General features: G+C 46.6%; 1 protein-coding gene across 1 annotated transcript; it reads right to left on the reverse strand.

The window, feature by feature from the left end:
• Positions 1-1,920: 1,920 nt before the first annotated feature.
• On the reverse strand, positions 1,921-6,010 carry LOC149912192 (rho GTPase-activating protein 32-like). The gene is made up of 10 exons (XM_090130934.1): positions 5,492-6,010; positions 5,071-5,148; positions 4,302-4,424; positions 4,043-4,120; positions 3,648-3,729; positions 3,025-3,168; positions 2,646-2,748; positions 2,418-2,550; positions 2,170-2,252; positions 1,921-2,032 (listed from the first exon to the last, which is right to left on the reverse strand). Exons 2-10 carry the CDS (start codon positions 5,122-5,124, stop codon positions 1,921-1,923), a joined length of 912 nt encoding a protein of 303 aa, XP_089987060.1. The 5' UTR covers positions 5,125-5,148; positions 5,492-6,010.
• Positions 6,011-22,421: the final 16,411 nt, after the last annotated feature.

Consider the following 22,421-nt stretch of genomic DNA (forward strand, 5'->3'; position numbering starts at 1 on the left):
CTCCTGGTTACAATCCAGGCTGGCGACTGTGGTGTCTTGCAGGCCCAGGTCAGCAACTTCAGCAGAGCCAGGTGTAATGAGGGCATGGACTTCGATGAGCTCCTTCTCTCCATCATTGTTTTCATGTGGAAGGCTGCTGTTGGAACTGCAGCAATTTGTGCTTCCTAAGAGCTCTCCACTGATGGAAGCACACAGAGCTTCCTCGCTACTTGCCCTGGATCTTGTGGGTTGGCAAGGGCTCGATTCACCTAGAAAGGATACACAGGGGTTAGTGTCAAACTTTCACAAGCTGAATTATGACAGTGGTTGATCAGAGGTGTACTGAAGACGTTAGGCAGGGGCTGGAATGGCAGAAGGAGATACAAGTGCAGAGCAAACTTGAATTCTATGTTCCTGAAAAGCAGGGATTTGGAAGCTGCATTTGCACCCTTACCTGCCAGGACTACCACTGCTGTTTCTGAGGGCTGCCTGGCATTGCGCTGCAGTTGGCGTTTGCTGCCAGAGGATGGCTTTCTGAGGCTGAAGCAGCAACACCAACTGCTAGCTGGTGATTCCTCAGTCTTGCTGGGTGGATTTTGCCTGGAGAGAGAAAACAGCCAATGCTGTTAGTCGTGCGTGGTGCAGGGTGAGGGAAGAGCAGCACTGAGCTCTTGGCAGCAGTTGCTTGTTCCTAGCACTGCCTGGTTTCTGCAGAAAAAAACAAAAACCCACCCAAACAATGATGCTAGGTGCTGGAAAAGAAAGTCCTCTTTACCTGTCAGATGGAAAGTTGATGACGGTGTGGAATTTGCCCTGCCCAGCTGCAGGGCTTTCTTCCACTTCAATGTCGTGGCTGCTCTCTGTCACAGGGGGAGAGCTGCTGTGGCCTCGCCTCTGTGCCTGTGCCTCCTCCAGGCTGAGCAGCTTTGTGGCAGCAGAAGAGACCCCCACAGACTTGGGCCCTGGGAGAGAATTGTGCCCTGTCAGGGAAAACCACAGGTAAGAGCGAGGATCAGAAAGCAGCAGCACAGCCACCACAGTTCTGGGGGAGGTGCTGTATTTTTCTCAGGCTTGCTTATCCGAGCCACTGGAAGAAGAGGAGCTCAAAATAACCATGTGGGCAGAAGTCTGTTTATGGCAAAGGACATGGTCATCATTAAGAGATCTCACCCCTAGATAAAAGGGGCAGGGAACTGAGAAAGCTTCGCTGCCACACTTGCATCAAGCTTTTCCTGCGTGCAAACCATAATAATGACGGTTTCCTCCTTGTGAAGTTTGGGCTTGGACATTCTCAGCATCCAGCAACAGGATGCCATACCCTAATGGAAGCCCAGAGGTCTGCTGTCCCCTTGATGGTAAAAGAGTATCTCAAAGGTCCCGGAGAAGGCCTGCATTTGATCGAGGTGTCGGGTCAAGATCAAGCTAATTGAGGAAGACACTCACCTGCTGCATCTGCGATGTCTACTCCGGATTTGGAGCAGAAGAGGATGTCTGTGTGGTTGATGAGAAATTCCACCACATCCGACTGCGTCTGCAGCTCCATGCAGGCAGCTCTTCCGCTGGCGCAGGCAGACTCGTTCTGCTGTGATCTGTAGAAAAGGCAGATTTTAGAAGTCATTTCTCCAAGACCGTTTCCCCGAGTCTGAATTGTTGCAGCCAAAAGCTGTCAGCTGAGGCTCTGGAGACTTCCGCAGTGGGCAATCAGTGATGCCACTGCAGAAATTCCCCTGGATGATCAAGGACACGTCAGTCCCATCTCAACAAGACTGCAGAAATTGTCACCTAGACATTGTGCCCGTGGGGTTGGAGAACAGCCCAGGCTCCTGTGCTTCTGTCACCCACAGATTTTACAGAAGAAGAGCACATTTGATGGAGAAAAAGGGAGGACTGTTTTTTTTCTGGAGAACAGATGAAGCGTTGTGTTGAAACAGAACCAGAAGTTTACCTTAAGAGGTTTGGAGCCCACACAATGGCTAGGTTCTTGGCATGCATGTTTGTGGTGGTGGAGCTCCCAGCCAGACATGCCAAGTGTCTCATCAGGAACTCCAGTGTCCTGGAAAACAAGAGAGGCAAACGTTCAGCACCAACATGCAATACGTGCTGCAATTCAGAAAGACAAAGGCTGGAACCGCATCGTTGCCCTCTGCAATGCAGCAGGGCTGAGCTCAGCAGGCTGAGGGCAGCACTGACCTGTAGTGAGGAGCGGGCAGCTGCTGGATGACGTCCTGCATTCTGAGCAGCCGCTCCTCCTCTGTAGCGGCACCAACAGCATCCTGGAGTAGTGCAGAAAGGGAGCGAGACACCAATCAGGCTAGTACACCAGTGCGAGTAAACCTCGTGGGGCTGACAGCAAAAGGGCCTCCGAGCTGGGGCACTGCTGCAGCCATCTGCCAAGAGGCCCAGGAAGAGGGAAATGAAAGACGTGGCCTTGTGCTTACCGAGAACTTGCCGTACAGCTGGTGGGTGAGCAGAGGGTTCGGGAGCTCCCTGAAGTACATCTTGCAGAGGGAGCTCACGCTGTGAATGTCGCGGACGGTGAGCTCAGGAATCTGCTCCGACTCAAATTCCTGCCTGGAGAGAGGGACGCAAACCCGGTTGAGCGAGAGGAAGGCAAGCCCAAAGCCACACCAGATGCACTCAGGCTGTGTCAGTCGCAGCACTCTTACCGCAGTCTCTGGATGTTGGACGCGACGCCGGACAGGCGGTATATCCCCTGCACCACGCCGTGCTGCTCAATGAACTCAGCGCAGCTCTGGAGGACCTGGGGGACTGAAGAACACGTGCCAGCCGTCAGTGGAGCTCCTGATTCAATCGTGCTGCAGGCTGTGCTTCACATCCTATCCACTAAGCCCAGCCAGGCTTGGCTGAAGCAAATACAGATGTGCTTGTCTCTTAGGAGCATCCGCCTCACTTTATCCTTCAGCCATCAACTCCCTTTACACGTGTCTCCGCTGCTATCAGCCTGCCCCCTGCTAGATATGAGCTCCCTTTCATCCTCTTTAGATGCCCAGCAGAGGAAGATCTCAGGAATGGGCAGCTCCTTACCATCACGACCGGAGTGGAGAAGATGCTCTCCCAGGTCACAGCCAAACACCCTTTCCTTCTCCACCTCCCGCTCGGTCGGTTTCTTTGGGCGGGCCTTCACCAAGGAACGAAGGAAGGTGAGGATCTTGCTGCGTTTCTTGGGCACTGCACAACAAAAGGAAGAAACCAGGTCATTTCAGGTCTGGCTCCGTTGGACGAGGCCGAGCACAGCACATTCTACAGGGCACGTCAGAACGGGAAGAACATTACCAACCAGTACATACAAAAAGGGATTTTCCCCATCTCTGGAGGAGCCCAAGGCCAGGTTGGATGGGGCCCTGGGCAGCCTGGTCTAATCTGACAATAAATGTGGGGGCTGGCAGCACAGCCTGATGCAAGGAAGTGGAAGCTTGAGGATCCTTGAGGACCCTTGCATCCCAAGCCATTCTATGAAGATTCTATAGTTTCCCCAAGTCCAATCATAAACACAGGAGGATTGGGCCAAATCTCTGCCCCATGGTGTGCATGAAGAATCATCAACCCAGAGGACAATGTGGGATGGATAAAGGAGGTACTAAACATGGAACGCACCCCAAAAAAGACTTCATTTTGCTTCCCCACACCATGAAATGTAACATCCCTACCTGGCTTTGGCACAGAGTTGATGAGTGCCTCAGGAATGTTCTTATTAATGAGTTCCACACACTCCCCTGGGAAAAATCCAACCTGTAACAAGAAGAGAAGCCAACTATTGCATGCAGCACTTCTCAGGTCTGAACTGTTAAACCAAAAGCCACATAACATTTCCCTCGGAACGTGCTTGCCTGACGTTCCATAAGACTATCCAGCAGAAAATGGCCATAGTTCAAAGCATAAAGGTAATAATTTTTCAACATTTGCAGCCAACGGCAAGGTCCCCTGACACCGACACAGGGAAACTGTTTACGTCCATTAGGCATCCTGTGCATGCAGAGCAGCTCTAAGCTAAGATTCCTGCCTTTACTGCAGTTGCACTCTCCAGTCTGAAGCTTGTGCCTACCTGGAAGCCGAGCTTGCCTCTCCACCAGGGAGTCAGCTCCTTTGGTGGCATGTCGATGACACACACGATGTCTCCGACCTGCAAGAGATTGCAACGTCAATCCCAGCTTCAGCACAGCTGGGAGGAAAGCACAGCTCAAATGTCTGCATTCTTCTGCACTGCCAAACATCGCCGAGCCTGAGAGCACTTGCACCAGTGCAGCTCTGAAGACATTTGCCATTGTAAAATTGAGCAACAAGGAACGCCTTGAACTGCTTACCTCAAAGGAGAGTTCATCCGCTGCCTGGGCAACGTATCTCTTAATAGCATGGGCAGCAGCAATAGCTGGAACATTCACAGGTGCCACCTCATGGTCTAGCAGGGGTTTCCCCTTGTTCTCAGCCTGAAACAGAGAGCACAGGCCACGGTGAGGAGCTGGGAACCAACAAGGAGGATTTCAAGGTGAGGAGCACATCTGCAGAGAAAGCTGCAGGAAATGCACTCGGTCCTTATCATGGGCACTTCAGAAGGAACTGCAAGTCTAATAACGGCTGTTTCTCTCCCTGGTGTGCAGCAGGCACACGCCAGGCAATGCTGCATCTCTCCCCATCCAGACTAATCAGCAATGGCACTGACGCAGACAGGTGGCCTTGTCCATTTTGCCCCCTCCTTTCCTGCGCTCTTTGTGCAGGAAGGCTGGCTGTTTAAGATGCTAGGAGACCGTGAAGAGGGAAACCAAAGCTACGGCTGCAGTTACAAGGTGCAAACAGTGCCACTGCAAGCACCAAGCAGCTCTCTTGAGCAGTCCAACCAACAGCGAGGCCAAACAGAGCAGAGAATGATTGTTGTTTCTGCAGCCATTTCAAGGGAAAAGTCAGTAGAGGACAAACACAACACCCGAGATGGCTCTGGTACTTTTATAAACTTGCCACGCTTGCACTACTGTCTTGCCACAGAGGAGCTCTCTTGGAAAGCAGGAGAGCACATCTGCGGCTCACTCTGCTGGCTGCAGTCAGGGAACAAAGACCAATCAGAGCTTCATACTCTACCTCTGTCCATGCCAGGTCAGGCCCACAGCTGATCTCGCTGCACGCCACAGCCATCAGCGTAGGTGTGACAAGCTGGAACTGAAAAGAAACACACTTTTATTTTCTCTGTTCACATCTCTGCTGTGCTCCCTACAGCTGTCGGGCACACTCACACAGCCCAAGCACGCCTGCTGGTGTCCCTGGTGATGCTGTGCAGCTCTGCACAAGCTGGGGCTGGGACTCTTTGCCTAAGGGATTGCTTTCCATAAAACCAGCTGGTCACAGCACCACAGACAGCATCCTTCTGAGGGCTGAGCTGCAGAGCACGTGGAGAAAACCCACACGTGACCAGCGTCCCATCAAAGCTGGATGAGGCTGTGTTACTAAACACGGGGCGTCACGGGCTGCTAAAGCATGTGGGGGGACAAACCATGGCAGGTACCTGGCAAGAGATCAGAACGAGGGAGAGAAATCTCACGAATCCGCAGCCGTTCCTTGTCACTTTGCTCTGATCTTCCACGAGCAAAAGCTGCAGCAGGGAAGCAGGCAGAGGGTGGAGAGAGGAGAGAGAAAGAGCAGGTCAGTTTGCTTGCACGGTTTAGCAAAGACTACGAGGGAAAAACCAAAATCTGCCCTCCCTCAACTTAAAAACTTAAGTTTTCAACTTAAAACCATTTCCCCTTGTCCTGCAGTTATCTACCCTTTCAAAGAGTTGATTCCCCTCCTCTTTTTAGGCTCCCTTTAGGTACTGAAGGCTGCCATGAGGTCACCCCACAGCCTTCATTTCTCCAGGCTGAACAAGCCCAGCTCCCTCAGCCTGTCTTTGCAGGGGAGGTGCTCCTGTCCCCTGACCATCTCTGTGGCTCGCCTCTGGACCCTCTCCAACAGCTCCCTGTCTTTCTGGACACTGTACTGCAGATGGGGCCTCACAAGAGCAGAGCAGGGGGGGACGATCACCTCCCTGTCCCTCATGGCCACCCCTCTGCTGATGGAGATAATGTGATCCTATGAGCTCCGCCAGCCAGCAGTTCTCAGCACTCACTGTCCCCCCGTCTCTCCCACACTGTCTCAGCTTACCTACAAGGTGCTGCACAGGACGGTGTGAAGACAAAGGGACGCAGTCGGTGCACAAGTGCAACAAGCGAGCTGCTCAGTCAGAGCTCCAGCGCTCCAATGAAGGGACGCAGCACGCACTGCTCCTCCCCTCATTCTAGCCCTTATGACATCACTGAGGGCCACCAGGCTGCTCCACCACGACGCACAGGGTGGGGAGGCAAGACCAGTCACAAGGGCAGAAGATTCCAACAGCCCAGCCCAACGTTCTGGAATCAGGGGCTGCTTGGAATTCTACCCCAGCCAAATCCTGGAGAAGCTGGCACGGGGTCGTCATGACCAAAGCGCAGGACCTGGCGCTTGCTCTTGTTGAGCCTCGCACAACTGGCCTCAGTGCATCCCTCTGGAGGGCCTTCCTGCCCTCAGCCAGATGGACGCTTCCTCCCAGCAGCGTACCTTGCAGTGCTGGGCCCATGTCAAATCCACACTAGAGTGGGTTTTGTTACATTCAAGGGCATGTTGCAGCACCCATCTATTTCACCTGGAAGGAAATAAAGCAGGAGATGGGAGAAACACAGAACTACTGCCAGACTGCTTTATCCCTTTCTCAGCCCAACTTCCCTTGCCTCATCCCCTACCCCAACTCCTGGATGATGCCCACAGGCTGATAGTTGGATCTCACGTCCATAGGACTTCTTTCACAGGGCTCCATCAAAAAGGCTGTCACACTTGTTCTGTACACTCACACTGACCCAGCAGTGGTATCACAGTCACTTAACACACACACAACAACCAAACCCCGAGCATGCACATCCCTTCCTGCGTGACTGCAGCCCACAGCTCCCCTTCACACCTCCGTGGATCTCTGGTGTTTTACACTGATGCAGCCTCGCTGCAGCTCGGTGGCTGTCACACAAGGCCTGCAGGACCTCTTTCTCTGCAAACCCCGTCTGCAGGCATTGGTTCACGAGGTTCACCTCCTGCCCTCCTGAGCAAAAACAAGCACTAAGAACTAGAGCAAAGCACGCTGGACTCGACCTGGCTGGATCCCCAACCCTCAGTCCTGTCAGTCGTACCCTGGTGTGGAGACTCATCCCCAAAGCCTGGCTGGACATCAGCACAGGCATCCTTCTTCAAACGCCCCATCCAAGCAGCAAGGGATCAAAGCGTTGGCACAGCTGAAACAGAAATGCTGTGTGAGTTTCCTGTTAGCACTGAGCAGGAACAAATCTACCGCTGAGCAGCAGGATGTGAGACAAGCAGCAGAAGACACCCAACCTGCAGAACCAGCTCGTTTGGGGTCGGTCCAGATGTTTGTCTGCTCCCTTCCCTGGCCCAGGCCAAGCTTGTGAGCTGCTCCTCCTTGGTGCAGGGGGAAATGGTGCAGATGCCATGTGGTGGCTATGCACAGCATGCCTTGCACTTGCTTTTCCTCTCTCCATCTGCCATCTGCCATTAGGAAACAGCATCTCCAGCCTCCAGAGATCACTGAGTCCAACCCCTGCACAACAGTGAAAAAAAAGATATGATAAGGGGTACTTAAAGCACAGCATCTGTAATCAGATCAGACTCCTGCACTGTGAATACTTCCATGAGTATTCCTGCAGAGTGCAGAACCCACAGCCTCCCTGGGCAGCCTGTTCCATGCTCACCATGAAAAAGTTCCTTCTCTTACAAAGAAGGCAAATAGGACACTTGTTGGGAGGGAGGTCACAGAAATCTCCAACCAACATCCATTGCCCTCCAAACATTTTAGATCTTTAGACGTATAAGAACGATGTAAGAGTTCTTTCTTATTGGTATCTGATACCCCGAGTTTAGGATATTTTCCTAAGAATAGTGACAAAAAAAGATATGATAAGGGGTACTTAAAGCACAGCATCTGTAATCAGATCAGACTCCTGCACTGTGAAGACTTCCATGAGTATTCCTGCAGAGTGCATCACTTAGTCTCTCTTTAGCCTTGTGTTCATGGTTTTCCTGTAAGAGCTTGTCTAAACACTGCCTATAATCGTGGTTATGCTAGAAGCATTTGGATTTCTTGATCCTTAGTGTGATTTCAATAACAAATGCAGATGTTTTTTTTTAGGGACAGCTTTCAATTTCTCAACTGAAATTTCAATATTGCATTAGGTGTTGACAACCACGGGGCTGCAGTACAGAGAATTACAGGAAGATTAATTTCTCCATCTCCATGCTCCTAGACATCTATGGTTACAGTGATGTAGTTATATACAAAGTTGCAAGATACCAAAGCTAGAATAACCTCTTGGTGCAGCAGGATGTCTGGAGCCCAAGTGCAGAGTCTCAGTGTTGCAAAGCCTTGAAGAGGTGCACCGTATGTGCTGGGGCTGATGACACAGACACTGGAGCAAGGCCAGTGTGATGTTAGAAACTTGACCAGCAGCTGATCTGTTGTCAGCCATTTCTGGACACAAACGGGATCTGGTCGACTTAGGACATGACCTTTGGGCTGGAGAGCAACTCCCCGAGGAATCACACAGCCACTGCAGACCGTTGGCAAGAACCCCATACCAAAACAGCTCATCTGCAATCAGTTTTTAATCTGTGCAGCAGTGAGTGGAACAGGCGCAAGCTCTCTGGAATTGCAGGAATGTTCACAAGTGGAATGTACATCACCTGTGTGCTCCAGCTCTTCTGTGTGCATGCTAGGAGCAGTGATCCCCCTGCACCCAGGGCTGCAATAAAGTCCTGTGAGCTTTCTAACCTGCCAACCAGCAGCCCAGGCTGCCCAGAGCCACATCCAGCCTGGCCTTGGATGCCTGCAGGGATGGGGCATCCACAGCCTCCCTGGGCAACCTGTTCCAGTGCCTCACCACCCTCTGGCTGAAAAACTTCCTCCTCACATCCAACCTAAACCTCAACACCCCCCGTCTCAGTTTAAAGCCATTCCCCACTTGTCCCATCACTGTCCACCCTCCAAAACAAAACACCTCGGCTGTTCAACACTGAAAGAGCAAAATAACCCACAGCTCTTACTTCCACTGTATGCATTTAATTCCAAATTAAGGTCACAGGTTAATTACTCATGTGATCCTTCCTGACAGAAGAACTACTCGTAGTGATGTGTAGGAGTAAGGAACTGTTTGAAAAGGTCATGGACATATTAGAACTTGCAGCATTTATCTTAATAGATGCCTACATTGCAAAGCATTTTGTAAAACACACGTTACAAGTACTGTGCATTGGATTACACTATATCAAACTCTAAGTAACAATACAGGTTGCTTTTAAATCTACACTTACATGTTTTCTTCTAACTCCTTGATAAAATTCCTTACTACCTTCAGTTTTATAGCCAAAGCAGTGTTTGAGCTGGTAATGTACTCTTGAACAGCACTGCTGCCTTCAGCATTTGTATGTTTAGATCTGAAAAGAGAATTTGGTCATTATTTCACGATGAGAGAATCCTATATGACAAAACAGAATTACAAAAATCTGACAATACTGTAAAATGCCAGCGTAAGAATGTGGCTTTGATTTTTTTTTTTTTCTTTTTTTTTTTTTAAATGGTGAGTGTACCATTAATTCAAGACAAGAATTTTGTTTGTAAGTCGATCTCTATAACTGTTCTTGGCATCATTCTGTAGGATGAACTAGATACATGGAATTTGGCACTGGCTCCCCAGGGCAGTGGTTTGGCACTGAGCTGACAAAGGCCAAAGAGCATTTGCACAATGCTCTCAGACACAGGGCTTGACCCATAGGAGGTCCGGTGTGGAACCAGGAGGTGGAATACATGATCCTCGAGGTCCCTTCCAAATAAAGATATTCCATGATCCTCTAATACTTATATTCCCAAGGTCTGTACGCAGTGCTCAGGTGCTTAATTGAAAGGTTCCATGAAACAGTGAGGTATCTATGTCCCTTTACCACTCAGTTATTCAATTTGCCACGTGGATCTTTTATCCAGTCACATTAAAAAACCCCTCAAAGTATTTCCTTCAGTCTTCCATTCTGATAGAGCTTTCTGGAGCAAATAAAGAGTTGCAACTCAGAATGTCCACACCTCCCTTCCTGCACCCTGCATACTTTTTTCATTGTACTGTGATTACGTACCATTCTATTGTCACCCTCATTCTTTCATTATCTAGGCAGTTTAATGCCATTAAATTTTCCAGCAACAGATGCCCACAAGTACAGCCAGCCTGCACTTATTTCCAATACTTATCTTTGTCCTGATGTCCTTGTAGGAGGTGGGACATTTCTCCATCTCAGCAGAAGAGGGCAGGAGGGGTCCAAGGTGAGGGCACGCTCTCCTCTGTTTTTCTGGCACTCAAAGACAAAGGGAACAAGAAAACCAGATGTGTTTCCCTGCCCATGGCAAACACCAGCCTTTCCATCCTTACAGTCCTTCCTGCCATCAGCAGAGACATTTTGCTTTCTTGTGCCACTTCATCCCTTTAGCATCTGGCATTCTAACAAAAAAGTACTTACAAGGAATTTTAATATTTTCATATTAAATGTCAGATTTAGAACCTTATATTTACCAAATATTTAAAACGTTCAACCCAGTGAGAAGTGAATTGATGTTGTATTTAGCATTCAGATAAGAACTTGTAAAGGAAGTAAAAAGTGCTGCTTTCATAAACTATAGTCTCATTGTCAAGCCTTGCGCTGTCTCAGCAGATTATTACAGAATGTTCATTCAAGCAGGAATTAAGAGATGCGTCTGAATTGATAACAACAGCGAGTAATTAAGAAAGCTTGACTGCAGTCTGCTTGAGGATTCCAGTCTGAAGTGTGTTCCACCTGATGACAACTGGGAATGTCTTTCTCTCACCATTAGAACCATTGCAACTCTGACTAAACACATAGCTAATCACCACTGAAAACTAACTACATGTTGATTAACATTCAGAGAGATTGTGCAGGTGTCCTTTTAGGAACTGGCCTACAGTATGCTAAGAGGGATGGATGTGGGGACATTAGGATAACGTGCCCTCTGCCTTTTAAGACAGCCCCAGCAGAGCAGGTCAGCAGGCTGAAGAGCTGAGTGGGTCACCAGGGCTCAGAGACTTCACTCGGCCATCTGCAAGTTGAGGGCCTTCAGCCCAAGCTGCCCTTTTCCATGCAGGCAAGGAGGCCAAGAGAAGGTGGATCGGCACGGTTCTGGTGCAGACAGGGGCTGCAGTGTGAGCAGGCCTACACAGACAAGGCTGTGCCCACACAGAGTGACAGCAGCTTTCGCTGTGAGCAGATTCCCAGGGGGCCTGAGCCATGGCAGTTCTTGATGGCAGCATGTTCCAATCAGCCCTGGAAGTCTTCTCTGGACGTCTGTCGCATTCTGGAATCCACACTGAGGACGCAGTCGCTGTGTCAGAGCAGCTGGCAGAGTCACGGGGAACCGTGACGTAGTTGGCCCAGGGAGCAACAACAAGGCCTGCACTGCTCAGCCAGCCCAGGCCAAAGGGGAGCACGAGAGAGAGCAGAGGAGAGAGGGGGGAAAGAGGGCCAGGAAGGAAAGGCCTGTGCCTGAATGGACGTGTAGCAGCAGCTGCTGACAGCAAACTCGGTGATGGCAGGGGCACAGCAGAGCAGTGCAATGCTGGCAGCTTCCTGTGTCTTTCACACAGGCACTGCAGACATGGCCAGCACTGGGAGATCAGCAGAACTGCTGCACACGTCTGCCAGCCCAGGCCAGAGGAGTGCAGAACAGTGAGCTGCTGCTGAGGGGAGAGAGGATGGCCTGAGAGCTGACCTGAGAGGCAGGGCTGGCTGTGTGACAGCAGCCTCTGTGTCCTCCTCCTGTGTCTGTGAGGGCCAGAGGGCCAGAAGAGAACATGCCCAGACAACGAAGCCCTGCTGTCCTCTGCTGCTCAGCTGGAGAGATGTTCCGCCTTCCTGAAGGACGCTGATCCAAAGGGAAGGAATCAAAGGAAGTCCAGGCTGGCTGTCCTTGTGGGCATCAGCTGCTGGCAGCTGCCTCTGTGCTGCCATGGGCAGGGCACAGCACACACAGTGTTTGCAGTTCCCTGTGTGACACTGGCCCTGGTGACCTGACAGCCATAGGGAGACAAGAGAAAGAGCTGCCTCCCTCTGCCAGATGAGGCAAAGGGGAGAATCCCAGAATCACAGCATGGCCCGGGTTGGAAAGGAGCTCAAGGTTCATGAATCTCCAACCCTTGGCTCTCCAAGGGTGCACAGGGGGCTTTGTTCTCCCTGTGGTGCAGCTTCAGTGCCAACTCACAGCTGAGCTGGTTGGCACACTGTGACAGCCTGCCGCTCTGAAGCTCTTGGGGCAGTGCTCAGTTCTTTCTGAAGTACTCTGGAAAATGCTGCTTCTCCTTCACCAAGTCTGTTTCCAGACAGACGTCTTTTTCTCCTCTGTACACACAAACAGTATCTTGTAACTCCCTGGCACAGTGCTCAGAAGTGATACTTCTGGAAGCACGTCAGAGAAAAGTGGCCTTGTCCCAGTGGACGTTCAGAGCAGATGAGAACAAGTCTTGGTTGACGGCTTTCTTCTGCTTCTGGAACTGCACAGGCAGGTTGTGTGTTGTCATACTTTATGCCAGAGTGCCAAACTGAAGCAGTTTCTGCCACTTCTTTTTTTCATACTTGTCACTCTTTGCTATTTCTGAGACCTTAACTTAGTCATTTTTAATGCGCTCTCATCTAAACTACTGAGTCCTCCAGTGTCAGTGTTGTATGAATCAGGACTGTGGGATTTCATCAGTGAAAGGATTCTGCTCTAATGACTGTCATTCTAAAGCTGATCTTGTTTCTACCGCATCAGGCTTGCATGAAGCATCTTTGATCAACAGAGAAATCAGAAAAATGGCTTTTCCTATTGCAGTTTCCTTTTAACTAGTGATGAAAGCTGTCAGTTTATTTTTGGCACCAGAAATCCTGGGATGCAACCAGGTTAGATAAGAAGTGACACTGAGTCAACAGTAAGGGAACACAGATGAGATAGCATCACACAGCTCTGGAAAAGATGTTCCAGCTCTGTGTCTACCTACACCTTCAGGAGATGAAAAGTACTGGCTTACTGAGGTGTCCTGGGTTGCAGGCTCTGTTAATCTCCATTTCTGGAAGAGCTGCTTGCAATAAATACCTTGTAAGGTGAATGAGCTTGATAGAAGTAGGGTGTGAAAGAGATGGATTTGCTGTTTCCCGGAAGGTGCAGGAGAATTGCTGTGCCTACAGTCAGTAAACAAGGCAGAAATCACTGTGTTCCTCAGAATGAAAAACAAAAGAATAAAAATCTTTTTGTGAGTGACAGCACGCCTGAATGAAGCACAAATCTAAACATTTAAAATAAGGGCTAGTGTCAAAGGGACTTGCAGTATTTCTCGTGAGGAAATATTTGATGCTTCTTTAGGAAAGTCATCATAACAAAAGTGTACTGATGTCTTTGCTGAGGATTTCCTTGGTTCCAGCCTGAAGGTGTGCGCAGGCATGAGCAGGCAGTGCTGAGCTGCAGGTGAGTGCCTGTGTCCCACAGCAGGAAACCCGTGGATGTCTTCAGGGGTTTGAAATGGGCAGAGCAGTAAAACCTGCACGCTTTCACTGAAATTGTCCTCTGCTTTATTTTGTAATCTTAGTTTCACCAATGCTTTCCAATATTATTTTCGTATGAATGCAGATACGTGGGATAGGATTTAAAGTTTTTATGGTGCTGCTGTATAATTTTCTGTAGTCATCATAAGCCAATATAAAAAATAAATGGTAATCAGGCAATCTATTAACAACCTGTGGCACGTGTCAAAACAATGAAATTCCTTGCAGGAAGACAATATTGCCATATAATAATGTCGCTATCCAAAACTGTTAATTATACTTGATGAGCTGGAGATAATCCTGAAATGCAGGACTTTGATCTTAGCCAAGAATAATAAAACTTATTATCATTCTTAAATTGGCAGCTGCTTTAAAAAGCCTGTGTCTTATTTCCCTTTTAGTAACACTGGCTAAATCAGAGAAAGTGATAAAAGTATTTCATGATTGCAGCTTAGGGATTCTTTCCCACTTGACCAGAAGTAATCTATGTCCAAAAATGTCGGTAAATACTTTTTCTATCTTATTTTGCCAGATGTATTGATATTTGAGATGAATGGCAAAAACATTTTGCGTACATAGATAAGCAATGCAAATTCGCTGGATTGTTTTAGAGAAAAAAGCTCCGGTTATCAGATCGTTTCCATGCAGAAATAAGATTTACAGAAAAATTCTCATTATTATTATTCATGCATGAATAAGTTCAAAAAAGAGATGTGGGGGATGTTGTTTCAATTCCAGGTGATAGTAGGAAGGACTGTCAAGATGGAAAGGCTAGTGTCTGCAAAGGGCAAAGGAACACTTCTGGTTTTCATTTTCCCTTTGTCTTTGAGTGCAAGAGGCCATGAGGAGAGTGTGCCCTAAACTGGGACCTTTTTTGAACATTGCAGCTGAGATGGAGAAGTGTTCAATCTTCTAGAAGGACTTCAGGACAAAGATATGTAATGAAAATAAGTCCAGGCTGGCTGTCCTTCTGGGCATCAGCTGCTGACATCTGCATAGTTGTTGATATAGGAATGGCAGAACAGGTGGAAACTTGCATATCCTTGTGTGACACAAGCACTGGTGAATTCAAAGCCAGACGGGTATAATAGAAAGAGCATCACATCCCTGCCAGATTAGGCAAAGGTGAGTGGGATGTTGATTCAATTAGTTCTGATGTCAGGAAGGACTGTAAGGATGGAAAGGCTGGTGTTTGCCATGGGCAGGGAAACACATCCGGTTTTCATTTTGTCTTAATCTTTCAGTGCTAGATAAATAGAGGAGTGTGTGCCCTCACCTTGGACCCCTCCTGCCCTCTTCTGCTGAGATGGAGAAATGTTCCAGCTTGTAGAAGGACATCAGGACAAAGATATGTAATGAAAATAAGTGCAGGCTGGCTGTCCTTGTGGGCATCAGCTGCTGGCATCTGCATTGCTGCTGCCATGAGCATGGCACAGCAGGTAAAAGATTGCTTTTCCTTGTGTGACACAGGAGCTCTTGACTTGAAAGCTAGAGGGATGTAATAGAAAGAGCTGCAACCTCTGCCAGACATGGCAAAGGTGAGTGGGATGTTGTTTCCATTGCTGCTGATGTCAGGGAGGACTGCAAGTAAGGAAAGTCTAGTGTATGCCCTGGGCAGGGAAACACATCTGGTTTTCATCTTCTCTTTCTCTTTGTGTGCCAGAAAAAGAGGAGAGTGTGCCTTCAACTTGGACCCCTCCTGCCCTCCTGTGCTGAGATGGTGAAATATCCAAGCTTCTAGAAGGACATCAGGACAAAGATATGTAATGAAAATAAGTGCAGGCTGGCTGTCCTTGTGGGCATCAGCTGCTGACATTTGCATTGCTGCTGCCATGAGCGTGGGAAAGCCGGTAAAAGATTGCTTTTCCTTGTGTGACACAGGAGCTCTTGACTTGAAAGCTAGAGGGATGCAATAGAAAGAGCTTCAACCTCTGCCAGACATGGCAAAGGTGCGTGGGATGTTGTTTCAATTAGTGCTGATGTCAGGAGGACTGTAAGGATGGAAAGGCTGGTGTTTGCCCTGGGCAGGGAAACACATCTGGTTTTCATCTTCTCTTTCTTTTTGAGTGCCAGATAAACAGGGGAGACTGTGCCCTCACCTTGGAACTCTCCTGCCCTCTTCTGCTGAGATGGAGAAATGTTCCAGCTTGTAGAAGGACATCAGGACAAAGATATGTAATGGAAATAAGTCCAGGCTGGCTGTCCTTGTGGGCATCAGCTGCTGGCATCTGCATTGCTGCTGCCATGAGCATGGCACAGCAGGTAAAAGATTGCTTTTCCTTGTGTGACACAGGAGCTCTTGACTTGACAGCTAGAGGGATGCAATAGAAAGAGCTGCAACCTCTGCCAGACATGGCAAAGGTGAGAGGGATGTTGTTTCAATTAGTGCTGATGTCAGGAAGGACTGTAAGGATGGAAAGGCTGGTGTTTGCCATGGGCAGGGAAACACATCTGGTTTTCATCTTTTCTTTCTCTTTGTGTGCCAGAAAAAAAGGAGAGTGTGCCCTAACCTTGGACCCCTCCTGCCCTCTTCTGCTGAGATGGAGAAATGTTCCAGCTTGTAGAAGGACATCAGGACAAAGATATGTAATGAAAATAAGTGCAGGCTGGCTGTCCTTGTGGGCATCAGCTGCTGGCATCTGCATTGCTGCTGGCATGAGCATGGCACAGCAGGTAAAAGATTGCTTTTCCTTGAGTGACACAGGTTCTGTTGACTTGAAAGCAAGAGGGATGCAATAGACAGTGGTGCAACCTCTGCCAGACATGGAAAAGGTTGAGTGGGATTTTGTTTCAGTTGCTGCTGATGGCAGGAAGGACTGTAAGGATGGAACGGCTGGTGTTTGCCATGGGCAGGGAAACACAGCTGGTTTTCATCTTCTCTTTCTCTTTGTGTGCCAGAAAAAGAGGACAGTGTGCCTGCAACTTGGAACCCTCCTGCCCTCTTCTGCTGAGATGGAGAAATGTTCCAGCTTCTAGAAGGACATCAGGACAAAGATATGTAATGAAAATAAGTGCAGGCTGGCTGTCCTTGTGGGCATCAGCTGCTGGCATCTGCATTGCTGCTGCCATGAGCATGGCAAAGCAGGTAAAAGATTGCTTTTCCTTGTGTGACACAGGAGCTCTTGACTTGACAGCTAGAGGGATGCAATAGAAAGAGCTGCAACCTCTGCCAGACATGGCAAAGGTGAGAAGGATGTTGTTTCAATTATTGCTGATGTCAGGAAGGACTGTAAGGATGGAAAGGCTGGTGTTTGCCCTGGGCAGGGAAACACATCTGGTTTTCATCTTCTCTTTCTCTTTGTGTGACAGAAAAAGAGGAGTGTGTGCCCTCACCTTGGACCCCTCCTGCCCTCTTCTGCTCAGAGGGAGAAATGTTCCAGCTTGTATAAGGACATCAGGACAAAGATATGTAATGAAAATAAGTCCAGGCTGGCTGTCCTTGTGGGCATCAGCTGCTGACATCTGCATTGGTGTTGCCATGAGCATGGCACAGCAGGTAAAAGATTGCTTTTCCTTGTGTGACACAGGAGCTCTTGAGTTGAAAGCTAGAGGGATGCAATAGGAAGAGCTGCAACCTCTTCAGCAGCTTGAAGTAGAAAGAAAGAGAGCTCTGACACTGATGACTCAAAGCCAGCAAATACTCCGAATTTCAAAGCCAGCGTAATTTGAAAACTGTGATGAAATCATAGGAGTATGTTTAGCAAAAAACACAGTGATTACCTCTTTCTTGACAGTCTGCTGCTTCATGGATACTTGATTGATATTATGTGCATTCATTGCAGTACATAGTTTGAGCAAATGAGTTTCAAAGTACAAAGCTAAATGTTTTCATAATTCAGTATTTTAGGATGAACATAGTGCAGGTGTGACCTAGAAAATCAGTTCTCTGGAAACATAGTCCATTTCTTTTGTTACATTTTGGCTTATTGAAGGATACAGGTAAGATTGCATGTTACAGTTATCACTGAAGCACATATTTTACATAAAATGTCTATTTAAGTTTAAAAAATATTTTCCTTTTTTTTTTTTTTTTTCAATATTGAAAAGATATTATGGTGATTTGTTGATTCTGGGCTATCATTTATTCACACTTTTATGTACCTCTGACTGCAATTCCTGCATATATCAATTCTCTCTTTAGCAGCTTCATCTGCAGGAAAAAAAAATGGCAGCACAAGAGTTGTCCTATCTGCAAATTTTGCAAGGAGCAAAATTTGTAGAGCAAATTCTGAAAAACATTTCAATACAGTTTTCCTTGTGCGACATCTAATATTGCTAAAAGCAGTGTTTTGTTCCCATTTCTAGAGATTTACTTACAGTATCAGGGAACCATCAGCTGCACTTCCTATCTCTTGTAATTTTTGCTCCTTAATTGAAGTTGCTGTTACATGGCTTCTCCTGGAAGCTGTTGGCACTGTCTGTGGTCTCTACCAGCATCATGATTTGGAAGGTACGACATTTCTGGCTCGATGGAAAGAAAGTACATGTAGTAGATGTAGAAAGTCATGCTTCCATGTTCTGACAGCACTTGGTTACAGGACGGCAGCCCTTTGGCACTGTGCAGCTGGGTGTGATTTAGAAAGAAGTTTGCCGAGGCATCTCCAGACAGTGTGGGAAATTCAGTTCACAAAGGGCTTAGAAATGAAGGATGTATATTCCTGTGCCCTTTTTCTGTTGCTGTGCTTTTTCTTGGCAGTGTGAAAGTAGGAAACAGTAACGGAAGGAACAGAAACCTGCAGATGATGTTCTTGCAAACAAAGTACGCTCATGTTACTCTTGAGATTTTCTCCTTGCAGATCGCTGAGTAGAATTCAGGTGCTTATGCATGAATGGCTAGAACTATTTTAGATGCCTTGGGACACCTGAAACATTCAGAAGCCTGCAAACATGCCATGGATCCTACAGAAGATGTGCATCCTTGTGGAGAGAAAGTTACAGGCCACGAGAAAAGCTGGGGAGGCTTAATTGGTGTTAGATGTCCTGTGCTTATTTGAAAGATTCCTGTCTACACTGCGTCTCAGGTGAGTGTCCTGTGTCTGAAAGGAGAGGGCAAAGAGTAGAGAAGGGAGGTTCACATGGATGTGTTGGTAGAAATGTTCTGTAGATTGTAGGTAAGTTGGCTCTTATCTTCACCATCACTGTTAGTAAGAAAACTATTTTGCATTGTATAGCACTGTATGAGTGTGCCTTTCAGTGCATGGATTGTTCTTACCGTGTTTGCTCTGAGAACTTGCCCCTTGCCCTACAGCACTGGTGACGTGAAAGAGGGGAAGGTTGAGCTCATCACAGCACCAGTGCTTTTTGTGAGAGCACTTATATAGTGTATGTTAGCCTCCAGAACTGCTGGATGTTCTTTCCCCAGGTCAGGAGGTACTGCTTAAAATGGAGATTGCTTATGTTACCTGAAAGCAAGTAAACTGTGTTACAAATACTGATGAAATGATTTAATCTTCTTCATTCATACAAATAGAATTAAACCACTTTTCTCTACTCTTCCCTCTAATCCTCACATTGACACAGAGTCAGTGGGACAGTTGTTATTCTGGGGTTTGCTATCTGATAGAACAAAAAAATAAAGGACTTATTCATTACAGAATGGTTTATGTTCAGTGAAGCTCTGACTACCTGTTCTCTTTAGCTGTACTGTATTCTCATGTCAGGAATGAGAAAATACAAACTTGTCCATTTCATTTCTCTTTTGGGAACAAAAAAAGTTGTAGCAATTTTTGTTTGGACACGTGCTAATTTTTCTTCCTGCCCTAGGACAGAATGGTTTGGAAATGGCTTTAACAGAGTGCTTTGGAAACTGTTCCCAGCTAATGAAAGCTATTAAGTAGCCAGATCTAGCTGAAGGAGGATGGCTTTGGTAACCTGTGCAGAGCAACATGCTGGTTTTGCTTTGCAGTATAATTAGGCTCTGGATGAGGCACCCTGCTTTTATTTTAAAAGTAAAATATATGTGTGGTTTATGAAAACCAAGCATCTGCCACAGAAACACTAAAATATGTACCCTAAAATATCTGCTGCTAATACACTGCTAAGTACATTAAACAAATTAACAACGATCCAAACGGACATTTTAACACTGAAATTATGGTTACCTGTCACTTAACTCATGTATCTTCCTGTTAATTATACTCCTGATATACAGACCTTACTTGCTTTAAAAATATATCTTCCATGTTTCTGAATCATCTTTTCGTCTACTGACCACAAGACTTGCTTCACTCCCAGAATGAGCAGATCTCATACATCTTTCTTCTCAATTCTTTTCTTCTTAATTTCTTCTTAATTTCCTCCTTAATTGTATAGGATTGCTTCCTCTTTATCATTGCTCAGTGATGTCTACCCTAGAAAAACAGAAGACCAGTTTGTCACCTGTCAGATGCTGGCAGAATAAGAGACACTGATTGATGGAACGATGACTTGAATCTCCCCACATATGCCGAAACTGCCCTAAATATTCCTTTGGCCGTGGTATTTACAGGAAAAAATGCTGGAATGTGGCAATAAAGGAAATGAATATGAAGGGCAGACTGACTTTTCTGCTGGTGGTTTTCGCTACACAAAAACTTAACTCCCAGGCGGTGACACCTTGTACTAATGAGAAGCACCGTTATCCAGGGTCTTTCCTAACAGCACATGAAGCTTACTTGAAGTTTCAGCTTTCTCTCCCCTACTAATTGAAACTAGAAAACACAACTAATGCATTTGATAATTAAACTGCCAAGTTACTTCATGGGAAACCGCTCACACCACTTCAGCTTGTGTTCAAATCAGCAACCGGCTGGAGAAACGTGGTGTCTTTTCATCATTCTGTTGTCAAAGGGCAAGCTTGGAAAACAAACTGAAACATGCATGCTGGCTTTCTGTCACTGAATAGGCGGTAGCCAAAAAGTGAATGCTGACACGGACTTAAAGATTGGAGATCTTGAAAGTGAGGGAGGCAAGTTTTCCTAAGATTTCATTAGAACTCTCCAATAAGGTAAGGCAAGGCTGCACTTACAGGCACTGAAACTGTTGAAAACAGAAATAATTTCTGTTGAGAGTCAGAGTTGTAGTTCATGGGAGGAACTACTCTTAAAATCACCTCGTCTGAATGCAGTTTGATAGCTGGATAAGCTAATGGTGTGAATTAAGTTTCTGTCTGTACATTCCCTTTTCTTTATTTGTTGATTTGTTTAGTTTGCTTTTCAGGGAGGAAGAGGCAGTAGGACAAGACCAGCTGTTTTAACATCAGGCTGTGAAAAACAGCCACCAAATAATGCAATAAATTATTCCTCTTGTCCAGTGAGCAGCACTATGGAACCACCTTCAGTGAGAAAATAGAGATTCGTAAATACAGAACATTTCACAGGGATTGTATTAAGAAATCTTTGAAAATAATTTGTTTCAACTTCATTTAGAATAAAAAATGTGTGCATTTCTTATGCTGCATGTTGGTGGTAAACTTGAGACACACACAAAATGAACATACTTCTACATGTATAATAAGCCATGGTGCAAATGAGAAATCTTTTTTAAAAGAAATAGGTTGTTTTTCACTGAGGGCATTCTGAGTCTTCATTCTGGAAAACTATGGCTCTCATTTCAGTACGATTTTAATTGCAAAGTCTCTTTCAGCAGAAAAACAATGAACTGCTGGACAGGTAGATGAAGGTACGTGATTAATGGAGTTGTTCCCTGGAAAGGGAAATATTCGGCCACATTAGAAGTCCAGCCTGTTTCTGTTTGCATATTTGGCAGCCTTAAAAAAAGGCATTAACTAGTACTGCTGTGTCAGTGGGGTTATGTCATATTGTGTGGGGACACCAGTGGTTCTTCCCTATATGATATTCTAAGGTTAAAAAGGAGAGGGAGAGGAAAAAAAAAAAAAAAATCAAAATCAAGTTGTTCATTTTTGCTGTTGTAGTGTTTCTTTTAGTGCAAAAATTAAAACATAGTTTTATTTTATCTTAGCCATTTGTCAAGGAAATAAGGAAAAGTTTAAACTTGTGCTCTTGTTCTTGAAAAAGCAACAAGCAACTAGTGCATGATGTAGTAACCTTTTCATCTAAGCAGCATTTCAGTGCTTGTATATGTTTGCAGAAAATAACACTTTTTTTTCCTGGCATCTGTCTGTAACGCCATCTGCTGCTGTGCTTCAGGCAGCTTCAACTGTATGAACTTAACTTTCCAGACAGTTTGCCAGATGTGGAGCTGCTGAAGATGTATCCTCCTTCATCCCCTACTGAGACCTTTGATGGTGTCCAGCAGACGCAGTGCAGAATGTGCAGACCTCAGCTGTAGTGAAAGCATTTCTTGCTTCCTCAGTTCTGCTTGTGACTTCACACGTCTGAGTCAGCAGGATGCGCACTGGGGACAGATAACAGCATTCTTCCTGCCGCTCCAGGTTTGAATTAAACACACGCAAGGAGAGCTTTATTTCTCTTTGCACATGACACACAAAGGAAACAAGTTACATGAGTAAGTAACAGCGTGGTCTCCAGGAGAGACACTGGGCCACTTTTGCTTTTCCTCCATGAATTGCAACAGAGAAAACCATTAAAAACATTTCCCAGTCTTCTTGTATTACCAGTGGTGAATCTTTGCATCTCATTTTCCACCTTGTGATTGTCACTATTCTCTCTTGCTCTTTGTTTCCTATTGTGAATACCAAACTTGCATTTAGGAATTACAGAAAGAAAATCATTTCTTCTGTTAGAGTCTCTGAATAGATTGTGTAGGTGTATGTAAACTCCTTTATTTTTTAATATTTTCCTACTGTGTGTCTTCAAGTAGGCCATGGGTAG

This window comes from Phasianus colchicus, chromosome Z, assembly GCF_987193195.1.
Source record: "Phasianus colchicus chromosome Z, bPhaCol1.hap1.1, whole genome shotgun sequence".
In the NCBI taxonomy this organism is placed as follows: Eukaryota; Metazoa; Chordata; class Aves; order Galliformes; family Phasianidae; genus Phasianus; species Phasianus colchicus.

Coding starts and splice junctions, on each gene's coding strand:
- LOC149912192 (XM_090130934.1), bottom strand. CDS start 5,124: ATGGCTGTGGCGTGCAGCGAGATCAGCTGTGGGCCTGACCTGGCATGG. Junction 2,749..3,024: donor TCTCCACTCCGGTCGTGATG/GTAAGGAGCTGC, acceptor CGTGTTCTTCAG/TCCCCCAGGTCCTCCAGAGC. Junction 2,033..2,169: donor CTGCCCGCTCCTCACTACAG/GTCAGTGCTGCC, acceptor CTTGTTTTCCAG/GACACTGGAGTTCCTGATGA.